General features: G+C 46.8%; 1 protein-coding gene across 3 annotated transcripts; it reads left to right on the top strand.

The window, feature by feature from the left end:
- The first annotated feature begins 2,637 nt into the window (after positions 1-2,637).
- On the top strand, positions 2,638-16,202 carry PROKR1 (prokineticin receptor 1). 3 transcript variants are annotated; one of them, XM_058683861.1, is made up of 3 exons: positions 2,638-2,704; positions 5,250-5,892; positions 15,169-16,202. In XM_058683861.1, the coding sequence occupies exons 2-3, from the start codon at positions 5,408-5,410 to the stop codon at positions 15,863-15,865; spliced, it is 1,182 nt and encodes a 393-aa protein (XP_058539844.1). In that variant the 5' UTR covers positions 2,638-2,704; positions 5,250-5,407; the 3' UTR covers positions 15,866-16,202. The 3 variants fall into 3 exon arrangements, with proteins under 3 accessions (XP_058539844.1, XP_058539842.1, XP_058539843.1); XM_058683859.1 differs by lacking the exon at positions 2,638-2,704 and adding an exon at positions 2,711-3,289; XM_058683860.1 differs by lacking the exon at positions 2,638-2,704 and adding an exon at positions 4,661-5,074.
- Positions 16,203-16,487: the final 285 nt, after the last annotated feature.

The following is a 16,487-nucleotide window of genomic DNA, read 5'->3' as shown; positions in this document are numbered from 1 at the left end:
CTGAGCCTGGATCCACCTAGCTTAAGCCATTTGGAGACTCCTGACCCTCAGAAACTCTGTGAGATAATACATGTTTGTTATTTTGTGGTGCTGAGTTTCCGGGTAATTTGCTTTGCAGCAATAGATAAATTTTTATTTTTGAGTAGAAATAAATAACATCAAGAAGACATTTGCTTATATGGAATGACCGCATATGCTGTGTGGAATGACAAATCAATATTTGTCTATCTTGTACCAGGCTCTGTTCTAGGTCCCTAGATCCCCAAATTTATTTGATAGTAAGAATCACCTAATTTGTAGAATTATCTGGGTTTGGGGTGTGACCAAAGAATCAGTATGTTTAGCACCCCACATAATTCTACATCAGGCAAGTCTGAGAAGTATTGCAGGAAAGGATTCAAAAATGAACAAGACATAGCCCTTCTTCAGGTAACAGTGTAAGGTGGAAAGCAAATTGGTTGGTTAAGATCTCATGGAGCAAGGTACAGAAAAAATCACAGAGTGATAGTAACAGCTGACATTTATCAGGAGCCTGCTAAGCATCAGGCATTGTGCCAAATACTTTACCTGTTTTATCTTATTTAATCTTCACAACAACCTTATGCAATAGGAGCTATTGTCATCTGTAATTTACAAATGGGAGAACTAAGCTTTGGTTACCACACTGCCCAGGGTCACACAGCTCCTCTGTACAGAGCTAGGTGGAAAAAAGGCAGCTGATTCCATATGCGATGCTCTTAACAGCTATCATGTTCCGTGTCCCAAGGGACAGGAGACTTGGAGTTGTGAAAGGGCTGTGACATCTTTGTGAATGATAGGAGTTTTGTGCAAATGATAGGAGAAGGTGTTCAGAGAGGGATATAGGCCAGGGAAAGATACCGCATGAAGTGCTGGAACCTGCTAGTGACTTCCTGGTGTAAGCTCAACTCATTTTGTAAATGGAGAAAAGTACCCTCAGAAAGGTTTTGTGACTTGCCTGAGGTTTGAAAGTAGCAAAGAGGAGTAGAGATCCAGAACCTGAACTCCCCCTTTCCATTGTGGATAATTGGAGGCCAAACTGGGATTGACCTTAGATGCCTTGCTAAGGGAGGTCTGAGCTATTCTGTAGATCATTTTAACCATTTTAACCATTTTAAGTGGATAGTTCAATGACATTAAGCACATCCATACTCAAAACTTTTTCATCATCTCAAACAAAAACTCTGTATCCACAAAACAATAGCTGCCCATTCCTCCTCCCCTGGTACATAACTTTCTACTTTCTGACTCTATGGATTTGCCTGTTTGAGCTACCTCATATACATGGAATCATATAACATTTGTGTTTTTGTGTGTGTCTGGCTTATTTCATGTAACATGTTTTCAAGATTCCCCCATACTGTAGCATGAATTCATACTTTATTCCTTTTTCCTCATTTTTTATTGTGGTAAAATACACATAGTACTTACTATCTTAACCATTTTGAAGTGTACAGTTCAGTGAATTAAGCACATTCACATTATTGTGCAACCATCACCACCATCCATCTACAGAACTCTTTTCGTCTTGCAAAACGGAAACTCTGTGTCCATTTAATGATAATTTCCCCTTCCCTTGTCCCTCCCACCCCTGGCGACCAACTGCCATTCTTCTTTCTGTCTCTATGATTTTGACTACTCTAGGTACCTAATATAAGTGGAATGATACAGTATTTGTCTTTTTGTGCCTGGCTTATTTCACTTAGCACAATGTCATCAAGATTCATCCATGTTGTAGCATGTGCCAGGACTTCCTTCCTTTTGAAGGCTGACTTATATCCCACTGTATGTATATATCACATTTTGTTTATGCATTCATCTGTTGATGCACACTTGGGTGGCTCCTACCTTTTGGCTATTTGAATAATGCTGCTATAAACGTAGGTGTACAAATAGTTCTTTGAGAGACGGCTTTCAATGACTTTGGGTATATATCCAGAAGTGAAATTGCTGATGACATAATTCTATTTTTTAACTTTTGAGGAACTGCCATAACGTTTTCCACAGTGGCTCTATCATTTTACATTCCCACCAACAGTGCACCAGGGGTCCAATTCTTCCACAGCCTCACCAACACTTGTACTTCTTTCCTTTTTTGAAGGATGAGAACTATTCTAAGTTATGTATATATCACGTTTAAAAAGACCTGTTCATCAGTTGATGAACCTTTGGGTTGTTTCCATCTTTTGGGTATTGTGAATAATAACTGCTATGAACATTGGTGTGCAAGTATCTGGGTTCCTGCTTTCAATTTTTTTTTTCTTTAAGTGGAATTGCTGGATCATAGGGTAATTCTATATTTAACTTCTTGAGAAATCTAGACTTGAAGGAGATCTGTGCTCTGTTAAGTTGTCTCTGGTCATCCTAGCCTTCCTCTGAACAGATATCCCTGGTGGGCGGGGGACTTCTCCTTCTCTCTAGCATCCACACTGTCCGCAACCCCTCACTTCATTGCTTTCTGGAAGTTCGTTCTCTGAGCTTCTTTTACACAAAGGTCCAAGCTGCTGAAATGAAGCTGACCCTGGCGTCCGGCTGGGCTTGCCCGAGGGAGCGGGGTTTGGGTCGGTCCCAGCGTGTGGAGCGAGGGCGGTGCTGTGGGCGGGAGGGGAGCCTCCTCTGGGTTCTTTGAAATCCCACCAGCTAAGCCGGCCGTGTCCGCCCTCCGGCGGCGGCCGGGGCTGACCAGGTGAGCCGGCGGACAAGTCCCGTGCCCCGGGGGCGGGCACAGCGGGCGGGTGGTACTTCGCTCGGACCCGCGCTGAGCCCAGCTTTGAGCGCCAGCGCCCCCGTTCCTGCCCGTGGCGGCCGTTCTGGAGCCTGAGCCTGGGGAGCGCGCGCCGCCCGGCGCCCGGCTCCCTCCCGCGTGTCCTCGCTGCCAGCTGCCGCCTCTGCTTCCCCGACACTCCGGCCCGGCGGCGACTCCGGGGTCGCCAGCCGCGCGCCCGCGCAGCGACCCCGACGTGTCCGGCTCCCCGGCCCGAGCACGCCTCTTCTAATCAGCCGCCGGTGCCCAGGGCGCCCCGCGGCCACCGGGGGCGGGGAGCGCCAGTGCCGGGCGGGCCCGGGCCGGGGGTGGCCCTGCCGCGGGGCTTGCGTTCCTGGGGTCTGCGGCGGCGCGCGAGCGTAACTCCCGCCCGGGCAGGGAGCGAACCCGGAGAAGAGAAGGAAGAGCGGGGACCGCTCCGGTGCCTGCGGGCCTCTGGGCGCAGGGGCTCTTGTCTACGTCCCCGGATAAAAAACCGCACCTGGTCCGCCCGCCGGGATGCCGCAGGTAGGGAGCGCGCCCTCCCGGAGAGATGCTCTGAGGACCCCACGCGGCTCGCGCGGCCACCGGGTGCGGGGGCGCTTTTTGAGTGGGGAGGAGGCTTTTCCAGAGACTCGCTTTCGCGCTCATTTCCTCAGGGGAGCCGGGCGGGTTACCCGTCCCTCTGCCCTTGGAGTAGCCTCCGCGACTCCGAGGAGAAAGCTGGGAGCCCCAGCGGGCTTCTCGGCAGGGGCTGCAGAGAGGCTTCCAGGCTTGGGCAGGGTCTGGCTGCGGGGCGAGCGCTAAACCACAGGGGCCCCAGAGGACGCTGGGTGGGAACGGAAGGGAGTTCGTCTTTGAGAGGTGAGAACACTGGAAAAAAGAGCGCTGGACAATTTCTCCCCTAGTGCTAAATTTCCCAACACCCCCGGTGCCCCAAGAAGTTTTTATTACCTTTTGTTTTTAAAACCTGACTTGGAGCCTTCCAGGTACATGCTCGGAGGGTACCCCTCCGGGAGCAGGCGTGGGGGGGGGGGGGGCGTGCCTCCGAGATACACAGGGCCTGCAAGGAGTAAGGACTGTCTCACCAGGATTGCAGCTGTACCTGTCCAGACCCCAAGACTTGGCCCCTTCTGACCTTTCAGACCACGGTTGTGCTTCTCACACCTGACAGGGACAAAGGGCAGGGACTGAGAAGGACAGAACTGATGGCTCAGAGGAAGGGATACAAGGGGGAGAAAAATGGGGGTGAGGAGTTGGGGGAGAGAGGCAGGTAGTGGCTGGGCCTCACCGGGGTGCAGAGGGATTTTAGTGCGGGTTCCCCAAAGACAAGCTCTGGCTACGTTGCCGCTGAGGAGTGCGGGGGGTGGGGGGTGGGGGGGGTGCTGCTATGTGTCTTTTGTTCCAGGAACCTCAGGTTTTCCATACTTTCCTGCCCTCTCCAGACTCCAGCCCTCTTACATCCCAGCAACTTGGTCTGATGTTTTCAGGCTCTGGGAGGGAGTAGGACTGCAGGGAGAGGGCAAGGGTCCCTCTTGGGCTTTGGTCTCCAGCAGTGCAGCTAACCACACTCCCACCCCCTTTATGTGATGTGGTGGGGTCATCTGGGTCAGGATTTCCCTCCCCTTCCTTGAAGCTGACTGAGGAGGCCTGAGCACTCCAGAGTAATTCTTTGCAGTCTTAGGGTGTAACAGCCTCCCTCTCTAGGGAGCTCTGCACTTTACAGATGTTATTGATCTGCTGCCTGGAGGATGTTGAAACTCTGAGTGTTTAAGCTCTTTACCTCAGGACACACAACCAGCCAAGGAAGGATTTTGCTCCAAAGCCCCCTTTCTAAGCCACTCAGTGACTAGGCTGTGACTTCAACCCTGCAGCCTCTGCCTGGGGACAGGCCTTGGTAAATACTGTGCCTGTCTGCCAGGGTCATAGCTGACTTGGATGTGGGGACAGGAAACCTAGTGAGGAGAGGGAAAGGGGGCTACTAGATAGGTTCTGGGATTTTGCCAGAGGAAGTGTTCTGCCAGAGGAGGGAGACCAGCTCGTGGGGAGCAGACAGGGTTGTCTCAGACAGGGTTGCTGATCCTCAGAATAATTTCTTTTAAGTCACAGAATGGGACAATTTCACAAAGACAAAGTTCAAGCTATTAGGACAGGGAGTGACATTTGGAGCAGGTCGCTTGCATTCTCCATAGCTTCCCCACCCTCAACTTAGGTCCTTGAGCAAAATTGCAACATTTCAGATCTTCAGTGGAAATGAAATAAACTGAGCCAGTGCCTGGTTGTCTCTATAACAATCCAGCCTTCCCTGTATGAGTGGGTATGTGGTTTTTATTCATTTGTTCTCTCTCCCTGGTTCCTTTATTTCCACTCCATCACTCAATGTTCATTCTGAGCAGGTGGCTAATGGGTCTGCTTGGGTTACAGGATGGCTTTACATTTGGCCAAGTTCACTCATATATGTAGCCAACTGTTTGTATGTCTTTCAAAGGCTTAGGATGGAGCTTGGATACTGTACCCCAAGGATGCTGGCAAAGACACTCTGACTCATTAAGGGAGAACTGAGTGTGAGCAGAGAGGGGAGACAGCCTCCCACACATCATCCCAGAGGAATTCTAAGCAGTGTTGTTCAGAGCACTATTTGGCCAGATGGAGATCACCACGGGGGTCATGGATGAGAATACCACCAACACCTCCACCAACTTCCTTTCTGTGTTTCCCCCCCACGGAGCCCAAGCTGCTTCCTTCCCATTCAACTTCAGCTATGGTGACTATGATATGCCTTTGGATGAAGATGAGGATGTGACCAATTCCAGAACTTTCTTTGCTGCCAAGATCGTCATTGGCATGGCCCTAGTGGGCATCATGCTGGTCTGTGGCATTGGCAACTTCATCTTCATTGCCGCCCTGGCCCGCTATAAGAAGCTGCGCAACCTTACCAACCTGCTCATTGCCAACCTGGCCATTTCTGATTTCCTGGTGGCCATTGTCTGCTGCCCCTTTGAGATGGATTACTATGTGGTGCGCCAGCTGTCCTGGGAACATGGCCATGTCATGTGTGCCTCTGTCAACTACCTGCGCACCGTTTCTCTCTATGTCTCCACCAATGCCCTGCTGGCCATCGCCATTGACAGGTGAGTAAGAGGGTGCCGGAGACAACAAGGAAAGGAACATTGGAATTGTGCTTTCCTTTACTGTAGGTGTGGGTTGATGAGAGGTATCTGTATTCCTATAGGTGTGGATGCGTGGAGGTTCAAAAGTTGGTCCATTGACCTTAAGGAGAGTTCTAGTTTTCCAGCTGTGGGCAGGCACAGGTAGCAGAGCTCCCTAGAGTTGGATAGGGGGAAGGGCCTGTGGTCCCTCTGCTATGGACGTGCTCCTAGATGTATCCTAGATATTCAAGGTCTAGAGGTACATAGGTAAGAAGAAATGTGGAGGCTCAAGTTTAAGTTCCAGGCAAGTACTTCTTGAGTCAAGTTGGGAATTTTGAGGAAGATTTTCTCTACTAAACCGTGAGCACCCTCAACCACAACCCCAAACACCAATTTTTCTTTCTTTTTTTTTTTTAAATTTAAATCCAAGTTAGTTAACATATAGTGTAATAATTATTTCAGGAATAGAACTTAGTGATTCATCACGTACATATAACACCCAGTGCTCGTCCCAACAAGTGCCCTCCTTAATGTCCATCACCCATTTAGCCCATCCCCCACCCAACACCCCACCAGCAACTCCACACATGGTTTGTTCTCTGTATTTTAGAGCCTCTTACGGTTTGTCTCCTTCTCTGTTTTTATCTTATTTTTGCTTTTCTTCTCAAATTCCACATATGAGTGAAATCATACGGTACTTGTCTTTCTCTGACTGACTTATTTTGCTTAGCATAATACACTCTAGTTCCATCCATGTTGTTGCAAACCAGTTTATTTTAAAATAAGATTGACAGATTTGATTTGAAAAAAAAAAGGAAAGAAAGAAAAAGAGAACAAATGTCTACTTGTTCTTTTTGGTTGTTGCATTAATCACTTTGCTCCTTTACATATGTTTGCATGCGACAATGTAGAAGATCTGTTTCTAGTGATGGGAAATACACGCAATAAGAGCAGTCTATGAAAATCTTTCTTCTGTCATGTTCAGTCTTTTCATTTAGGACAATCATCTGTGCCAATGAACCAGGGTAGTTTTTGTTCCCTCAGGAAAAACTTTGCAAGCTCCTCTGCCCAAAGTTGACTCTCATTCCAGAGCACCTTGGTACAGTCCAGAGCCAGTTACCTGGAGGGTCAGGGCCTCCGTGTACTTGGATCTGAACAGCACGTCTCTCTCCCTTAACCCAGAGAGCCTGGAGCACAGATGCTCAACCTGTTTCATGGCCTCAGGGCTCTGGTGGAGTCTAGCCTGCCCCCGCAATCAGGACATCCCGGGCAGTGTTCCCGGGAGGAACACAGCAGATAGAACCTGTTTTCTGAAGCCAAAGTCAGAATAACCAGAGATTGGATAACCTGGAAACAGGCCACTCTCCAGGGGAGATTGAGAAGGAACCTGGCTTTAAAAGCATTGTGAGCTGGGGCCTCAGCCTCTTTTCTCCCAGGAGGAATGTCAAGGAGTTAGCAGCTTAAAGAGCCCTGGCTCTGTCACCTGTAGAAGGTACTCAGAGTTGTCACCCCTGCAGAGGGCTACTTTGGCCGGGGTCCTCCACAGCAGTCTGGAAGCTCCACGGTATTTTATCCACCCAGGGACAGACCTTGGGTGAATCAGGAGGGGCCCAGTCAAACAGCTCTAAGTGCCCTTTAGAGCTGTCGAGGAAGAGCTCCAGGAACCCTGTCTCTGACCTTTCTGAAAGTAGAAGCTGAAAGCATAGAGGACCCTTTCCTGAAGTTTCACTCCAGCAAGACATATTTGCAGAGGGGATGCTCTCAGCCACTAAAAATGGGGTATGGTAGTGTTTGTTCCCTGGACAGGGCAGGCTCCCACTCCTGGGTGCCATCCATTTTACGATGTAGGGGGCCACTTGTCAAAAGGGGTAACACTGCAGAAGGGAGTAGCTTCAAGGGGGACAGGAGCCAGGATAAATTAAGGGGTACTAGGTTCTTCTGAACATGTAAGAGGTAATATCTGTGTGAATCAACCTTGTTCTATTGAACTTTTTCACATTAATACACTACTTTTATATCAAACTCAGCTGTCTGAAATCCTACAGGCACTTCTCGTGCACTGTGAGTTTATGTAATGCAGTTTAGATACAATAAGAAAGATTAATTGGAGAACATGCTTTGTATCTTGGGACTGCGATTGTTTACAGTGGGGTTGTGATTAGAAACTTGAACCCAGACACTGGAGGAAAGCAGTGTTGCCTGCATAGGCCATCCAGTGGCCTTGACCAACTAACCAGCTGCTCCAAGGTGTGAAGTTCCCTTACTGATGTTTTGATCTTTGCTTCCCACTATTTTTATGTATTTTTACCCTTTAATTTTAGTTTTGCAGTGCAGGACTTCACTGATTTTTGTCTGGCCTCATGTGTTGTTCAGGATTTGATCAGTGATTTTCATGTTCTATTTGGTTAGTTTTGGGTGACTCGTTTTTTTAAAAGTATTTTTCAGTGTTTAGTTATTTTTGAGAGAGAGAGAGAGAGAGAGAGAGAGAGAGAGAGAATCCGAAGCAGGCTCCAGGCTCCGAGCTGTCAGCACAGGGCCCGACGTGGGGCTGGAACTCACAAATCATGACATCATGACCTGAGCCAAAGTTGGACATTTAATCGACCGAGCCACTCAGGCACCCCCTTGAGCAACTCATATTTATCTCGATATACCAAATACACTACAGTTATAAAAATACCTTTGTTTTTATTTAATGAAATTGCAGGGGTAGCGTTAGTGGTTATTTTGCTGAGTTTAAACTCCTGCTGCAGCACCTATTAACCCTAGAACCTCATGTTAGCTCTTCAACATCTCTCTGCCTCAATTTTCTTACGTATACAAAGGGAATAATAAGAAAACCTAATGTATTGGGTTGCTTTGAGGATTAAGTGAAATAATATATAATTGTTTAGAACAAGGCATAAGCCAGAGTAAGCACCAAATAAACAGTGGATAGTATAATTCTTAAATTAATCCTTAAAGGAACAACAACAACAAAACAAACCCAGGTAAACTATGAATGTTTTCGATTGGCTGACCTCTTCATTTTCACTGAAGTGGTTGTTTTATGACGTGATATTAAAAAACATGATAAAAGTTTCTAAGACATGCAGCTATGAAGATACGGCGCAACAGAACTATTTATCTGCTATCTTCTCTATGTCTGTGACTAGCTCCATGGCTCTCCCTCTGCGCTAGCACAGCTCCTTTATAGGACCTGCTAATGCTCGTGGCTACCTCCTCCCTGTTCACTCAGGCCTGGCTGTCAGAGCCTCCTCTTGGGCTCCTTGCCTCAGTGTCTCTCAGCTCTGCCCCTCTGCCAAAGCTCCACCCCTCACAATCCATGCTAAACATTCATTCATTCAAACGGAGCATTGTTGTAAAGCAGCTATGATGTGACAGATACCATTCCAAGCACTGGGGATATGACAGTGCATAAGAAAAATAAGCCCCTTGCCTTGGAGAGAGGTAACAGTCAGGCACACAAACAAAGTAGATAATTTCAGAGCGTGACAAATACTCTGAACAAAAAAGACAAACATGAGAACATCGAGAATGATGCAGGGTGGGAGTTAACTCCAGGTACGTAGGAAATGTGTCTCTGAGGAGAAGACATTTGAAGGGAACTCTGGAAAAAAAAGAAAAAAAAAATCCAGCCTTAGGAAGATAGGGAAAATGCATTCCAGACAAAGAAAATTATCAGTGCAAAGGCCCCAAGACAGGAACAAACATGAAGTGTTCTAAGAACAGAGAAAAGGCTCCTGTGGCCTGAGGGAAGAAAGCAAGACTGCAGCTAAATTAATCTTCTGCTTGTCTCCCCACTCTTGCTCAAAAGACCTCTACTAACTCCATCGTCTGCAAAATGAGGCTCGAACCTCTTCACCTGCACTTTCAACCTTTTATTATTGAGCCTCAGACTGCCTCCCAGTCTCAGGCTAGGTAAACACATTTGTGTCCTGTTTCCAAAAGAGGTTGCAATCTTTTTGAGAATTGTCACGATGACTCATTCCATTCCTATTCATCCGGTGCCAAGCACTTGCTGAGAGTGAAGTTTTACTGGAATCCTAGGTGCCCGAATTCACTGACATCAAAAAGTTATAACAGAAGTAAGAGGCGATCCCTGCTCTCGAGGAGCTTACCATCTGGAGGGGGTGGGGGACGGTGGATAACACTTAGGAAACAACATAAAGTAAAGGACAAATTTTAAATAAGATTTACATGGGTGCCTGGGTGGCTCAGTCGGGTAAGTATCTGACTTTGGTTCAGGTCATGACCTCATCATTTGTGAGTTCCAGCCCCGTGTTGGGCTCTGTGCTGACAGCTCAGAGCCTGGAGCCTGCCTGAGATTCTGTGTCTCCCTCTGTCTCTGCCCCTCCTCTGCTCGTGCTCTCTCTCTCTCTCTTAAAAATAAACGTTAAGGGGCGCCTGTGTGGCTCAGTCGGTTGAGCGTCCGACTTCGGCTCAGGTCACAATCTCACGGTCCGTGAGTTCGAGCCCCGCGTCAGGCTCTGGGCTGATGGCTCAGAGCCTGGAGCCTGCTTCTGATTCTGTGTCTCCCTCTCTCTCTGACCCTCCCCCGTTCATGCTCTGTCTCTGTCTCAAAAATAAATAAACGTTAAAAAATAAATAAATAAAATAAATAAAAAAAATAAAGGTTAAAAAAATTTTTTTAAATGGGATTTACAGAAGCATGAGGTCATTGTATACTGGAGTAGGTGGAGGAGGCTTCCAGGAGGAGGTGAACATTTAACTGGCCTTAAACAAGTGGTAATCAGCAAAGGACAGGAAAAGTTTTCCAGGAGGGTAGTGGGGCAGTGTTTGCAAAAGATAAGGTGGGAATGCTTGAGGTATGAGGTCCCTTGGGGAGATCTAAGGGACCCTTGGGGACAAGGAACATAAGCCGAGTAGAGATCACAAAAGATAGGGTCAAATTTCAGAAGATCTCAAAATCTACATATAGGAAGTCAAACCTGATAAAGCAGGGAGCTGAAAAAGATTATCAGAGGACTGTGTCCCCCAAGGTCTGGGTTTCCCCTTAGATGTGGAGACACATGCACTGGCCTTGATGTGAACCCATAGATCTCAGAGCATGTGGGATACTGGGTGACACTCCCTTCTTTATCCAAAATCCAGGGGAAATGGCTGGTCAGCCTGCCCACTGCCCACTCTTCTGTTCTGCTGCTTGGGGCCAGCTAAGGCTTGAGTACTTGTGCTCAGCTTTAGGAAATCACAAATCCTCCCCAGTGAGTTCACTGATGGGGCTGACCAGCCCGAGGAGTGGGTCCTGAATTCCCTGACCATTTCATGACTGGCTTAGAAGCTGCTATAAACACCATTTCCGTGTTTGATCTGGGGTTGGGTCCTGGGCACAGAGGGAGCCCAAATATTCTTTGCTTAATCACCAAGCTCCCCATCGTCACACAATCACTGCCTGGATATTTCTTTGTCCAGCAGCCTTTATTCTTTGTTCTCTGGGAAATGTTGGCTCTAAGTAGATCTGGACCTGAGCCATTATAATGGTAGACACAGGGCAAGCCAAGGGCATATGCATAAGCAGAGAAAGTAGCTGCCAGTTGCCCGACTCCTTCTTGGAACATCAATAAGCAGAAATCAACTGTGATGGAGAGAAAAGAGGAAAAGGATGCGACGATTCTGCTAGGATGCCAGGAAAAAGGGGTATTGCTTGCTCTGATTGGAAAGGGAGGGGACAAATGTCATATTAGAGACCCTACTGGATTTGGAGCAAGATATGGATGATCCTGGACCATGGTTCTGTCAATTTCTAGCTGTGTGGCCTTTGGCAGGTTATTTAACTTCTGCAAACTTCAGTTTGCTCATCTGTGAAATGGCCATCTTTGCTGTATTACCTGTTCAATAGACTTGGGTATATGTAATGAGAAAGTTGATTTGAAAATGCTCTGTAAATTACAAGCTGTTTTACAAACATAAGCAAGTATTACTAATGCTAGAGTTCTGGAGTTCTGATCCTAGCACAAGCCAAGACTGGTGGCAATCCTTGAAACAGTTTTTTTTGCAATTTTCCTTTTGGTAAATGTATTTGGAAGGACTCTTGCACAGCTCCTGGTTCTAACCCTGGGAATGGAGTTGGGGTGAAGGCAGGGAGAGCCAAGATGAAATAAACATCTGATGGGGAGTCACAGATTACCCTGAAGATTAATTTTTATGTAAAAATAAATAGATTCAATGAAATAAAAAGTAGCAGAGAACTTGAAAATGAAGTATTTGCCAATAACAGGTAAAAAAAGTTGCTGTGTATACAGAAGAGCTTTGAAAAAATACGTTATTTTATTTTTTTAAGTTTATTTATTTATTTTGAGAGCGAGAGCGAGCGAGCCAGCGTGCTCATGCGCACACGCCAGCATGTGGAGGAGAGGCGGAGAGAGGAGAGAGAGAATTCCCAGGCAGGCTCTGTGCTGACAGCATGGGCTTGAACCTACAAACTATGAGATCATGATCTGAGCCAAAATCAAGAGTTGGACGCTTAATTGACTGAGCCACCAGGTGCCCCTGAAAAAATACATTTTAGGCTGCTAACCATTTCTTGTATGTTAGTAGTCTGTGGTTGTTTATGTGCAGTTAATGCCAGAAGGGGTCCTGCAGTACCAGCCAAGGGGGTCCCTGGCTGCACATGGGACAGAAAGCAAATGTGAGCCAGAAGGAGGTGAAAGAGTTTACTAAAGGTTTAGAGAGAATGCAGGTACAGAGTGGGAGACTCAGAAAGGAAAGGAAAGAGAGTCTTTCCTTTGTTTAGGGTCTGGGGTTTTTTAAATTATTATTATTTTTTTCAACGTTTTTTATTTATTTTTGGGACAGAGAGAGACAGAGCATGAACGGGGGAGGGGCAGAGAGAGAGGGAGACACAGAATCGGAAACAGGCTCCAGGCTCCGAGCCATCAGCCCAGAGCCTGACGTGGGGCTCGAACTCATGGACCACGAGATCGTGACCTGGCTGAAGTCGGACACTTAACCGACTGCGCCACCCAGGCGCCCCTAGGGTCTGGGGTTTTTACTGGGGATGGTGGTCTGCTGGACGTGCCCTGTCAGGCATCCAGGAACTGGTTAGAACAAAGACCAGGGCCCAGGTGTTATTCGAATGATGGATCAGGATGTTTAGAGCCGGTGGTCTGGAATATGTATATGATGGCTTCGCCAGGTCATTCTCACCTGGTCCTTCCTTAGGTGCTATCTAGTCTGAAGAAATCATTAACTCCTTGTCCCTTACAAGGAGAACATACACTATTTGCATTCTGAGGCACATGTAAAGTGGGGGTGCAGTGTCTAGCAAGAATAGAAGCAAGAAAAGGAGCAAAAAGCAGATTTTTATGGAGTGTTTCAATTTCCCTACCTCATAGTGTCTAATTAGAGCCTCGTAGTATCTCTGTGAGGTTGGCAAGGCCGGTGATATTTCCATATTACAGATGAGGAAATTGAGCCCACAGAGCTAAGAAAAAGGACTCAAATCACATAACAAGTTTGTGGCAAAGCTGGGACTGGATTCATGGTCTTCTGCTAGATTGGCATTCTTTCCTATTTGTTCATTGAAAAAACACTCTGACCTTGAAACATCACAAAGACTTAGGAAGTTGTTATTGGGAAAGGAAGGAATAGAATTAATATAGTGAAAATTCATATGGTTAACAAGTATAAATATGGAAATATTCTTTGACAAAGTAATCAATAGAACATGGCAGGGCAGATAAAGAGGGAGAGAGTGAGTGAGAGCAAAGGTGCTAAACTCTTAGTTTTTGTTATGAGTCTGAGCAAGTTTGGTGCACTTAATATAGCAGGAGCACTGTGGTCTTTATGAAGGGTCCATACATGTGCATTGACAGAAGCATTGCCAACACCCTGCAGACATTCGCATTCCACCCTTCAGCACCTGGGAGATTGGCAAGAGGCCAGAGATTTCTGTTGGTGGCACAGCATGTCAGGCAGCCCGCTAGGTGTCCAGAGGGTGGACACAACCCATCCAACTTCATCTGACATCTCTAGAAGAGAGCAGGAATCTCACTCCTGTAAACTCTCCAAATGACACTCAATGGAGTTGGCTGCCTATGTTGGGGGGAGGAGGGACAGACACATCAGGGATATAATCAGGAAAAAAATAGGAATGAACCTCCTCTTCCAATCAAAATCCTAAGAACGATGACCTAAAAGGGATTAGTTTCAAAGGAAATAAAGTTGGTCTGGCTTTCCTTCAGGCTTCTCTCACATTTGCTCTTGGCTCTACCTGGGATAAGCTATGGACATGTGAGAATGTGTTTATTTCCAGCATTATTTATCACTCCCTCCCACTTCACTCCTCGTCTTTCTCCTTCTCCAACTTCTACCCCCTGCCAGACAGGGAAAGCCTTCCAGGAAACCAGAGCTCTCTGCATAAGTATGTGCTCTCTCTCTGGGAAGGAGGCTTTCATACCACACAAATGACTCACATCCCCCAGAAAGTGCTCTTTCTTCGTTCCTGGACCACTGTGGCAACAGCAGTGTGGTTTTTTGGGAAAGAACAAAAGCAATATCTTTCACTGTCTGGTGCTTTGTGGTTGAAAAAAAAAACATTCATGTATATTCTTGATTGATTTTTCACATCTACCATGAGATAGGGTTAAATGTTTTCTATCAAGGGTCCTGTGGTATATGACCTTGAGAGAGTCAGTCATCTGTCTCCAGGCTCCATTTTTACACCTGGAAAATAAGGTAAATGGTCACATGCTTTTCTTTTACCTTTGAAGCAAAATTTTTAGAAATGTAGATTGAAGACTTTGCCCACTGCTTCCACTGGAAAAGGCAAGATCTCCCGACAACTCTTTGGAATTATCAGGCCCTCTTAGCTCTAAAAACTATGGGCTAATTAGGAGGAGTAATCTTGGAAACAAGAAAGACCTGGGAATAGTGCCAGGCCAGAAACCAACGGGAGGCATTATTACTACTTTGAATAATAGTTAGTATTTATTGAGTGTATATCATGTCTAAACCTGTGCCAAAAATTGTGTATCTATTAGCACAAACAAACAAAAGCTTTTGCAGGTAATGAAACCAAGACTCAGAATGATTGAACAAAATTTGCCCAAGGTTGCGATAGCTAGTAAGGGGGTAGAACTGGGGTTTGCGCTCAAGTCTGCCTTTCTGGAAAAGCTCACATGGTTGTTTTTCCTCCACATGTGCCATTCGGTGGCACCTTCTCATGTTGCAAAAACAATATCACCATCCAGCACTACCTCATTACAGTGGTTGAACCCATTTGTGTTCTTGTACTAGATATCTGGCCATCGTCCACCCGCTGAGACCCAGGATGAAGTATCAAACAGCCACTGGCTTGATTGCCCTGGTGTGGATGGTGTCCATCCTCATCGCCATCCCTTCAGCCTACTTCACAACCGAAACGGTCCTCATCATTGTCAAGAGCCAAGAGAAGATCTTCTGTGGCCAGATCTGGCCGGTGGACCAGCAGATCTACTACAAGTCCTACTTCCTCTTCATCTTTGGCATCGAGTTCGTGGGCCCCGTGGTCACGATGACCCTGTGCTACGCCAGGATCTCCCGGGAGCTCTGGTTCAAGGAGGTCCCAGGCTTCCAGACGGAGCAGATCCGGAAGCGGCTGCGCTGCCGCAGGAAGACGGTGCTGGTGCTCATGTGCATCCTCACTGCCTACGTGCTGTGCTGGGCTCCCTTCTATGGCTTCACCATCGTGCGCGACTTTTTCCCCACCGTGTTCGTCAAGGAGAAGCACTACCTCACGGCCTTCTACGTCGTGGAGTGCATCGCCATGAGCAACAGCATGATCAACACCCTGTGCTTCGTGACCGTCAAGAACAACACCATCAAGTACTTCAAGAAGATCATGCTGCTCCATTGGAAGTCTTCTTACAATGGGAGTAAGTCCAGCGCGGATCTTGATCTTAAAACCACAGGGGTGCCGGCAACTGAAGAGGTGGACTGCATCAGACTAAAATAACTGGATGGACCTTTCAAAGTTTAAACAAAGACAGACCTTTGGGACACTGACCAGTGCTAGAAACAGACTATCAACCAAGAACTCTTGGTTTTTGGCAGAAGGCAGAGGTAACGGACAGCTTAGTGAACACTGTGTTCAAGGAGCTCAGAATTTATAAAACTGATGTGACTAGATACCATCCCCAGTGGCCAACAGTAACTGAATGTCTAATGTATGCAAAGAGTAGGCACTGGTGAAATGCATATATGTTGACAACATTTAATCGGCAAAAAGAAATAAGGATTCAGCCAAGACAAATGTTGGGGCATAGCCTGAAATGAGAGGCTTTCCAGAAGGGAACCCAATTAGGCATCTAGGACTGTGGTACACGTGTTTGTAGGGTGAGGGTCTCTCTGACCATCTTGAGTACTCATCAGATACTGATGTAGTCCATCTCTAGGACTGTTCTTGGTCTTGAGTTCACTCCTAATATTTGAATACAAACACAGGCTCCTAGTTCTTTCTTCAACCCTTCTTTTCTCATCCCTGGTCCCTACTCTCACTGTGAGGAACTTTATGTGCATGTACATGGACACCTCAATATGCATGACCAAGTTCTGTCCAAGCCCTCCTCCCCAACACT

The sequence above is a fragment of the Neofelis nebulosa genome, chromosome 9 (assembly GCF_028018385.1).
Source record: "Neofelis nebulosa isolate mNeoNeb1 chromosome 9, mNeoNeb1.pri, whole genome shotgun sequence".
NCBI lineage: Eukaryota > Metazoa > Chordata > Mammalia > Carnivora > Felidae > Neofelis > Neofelis nebulosa.
Note: the sequence above shows the minus strand (reverse complement) of the source record. Positions and strands in the feature narration are given on the sequence as shown.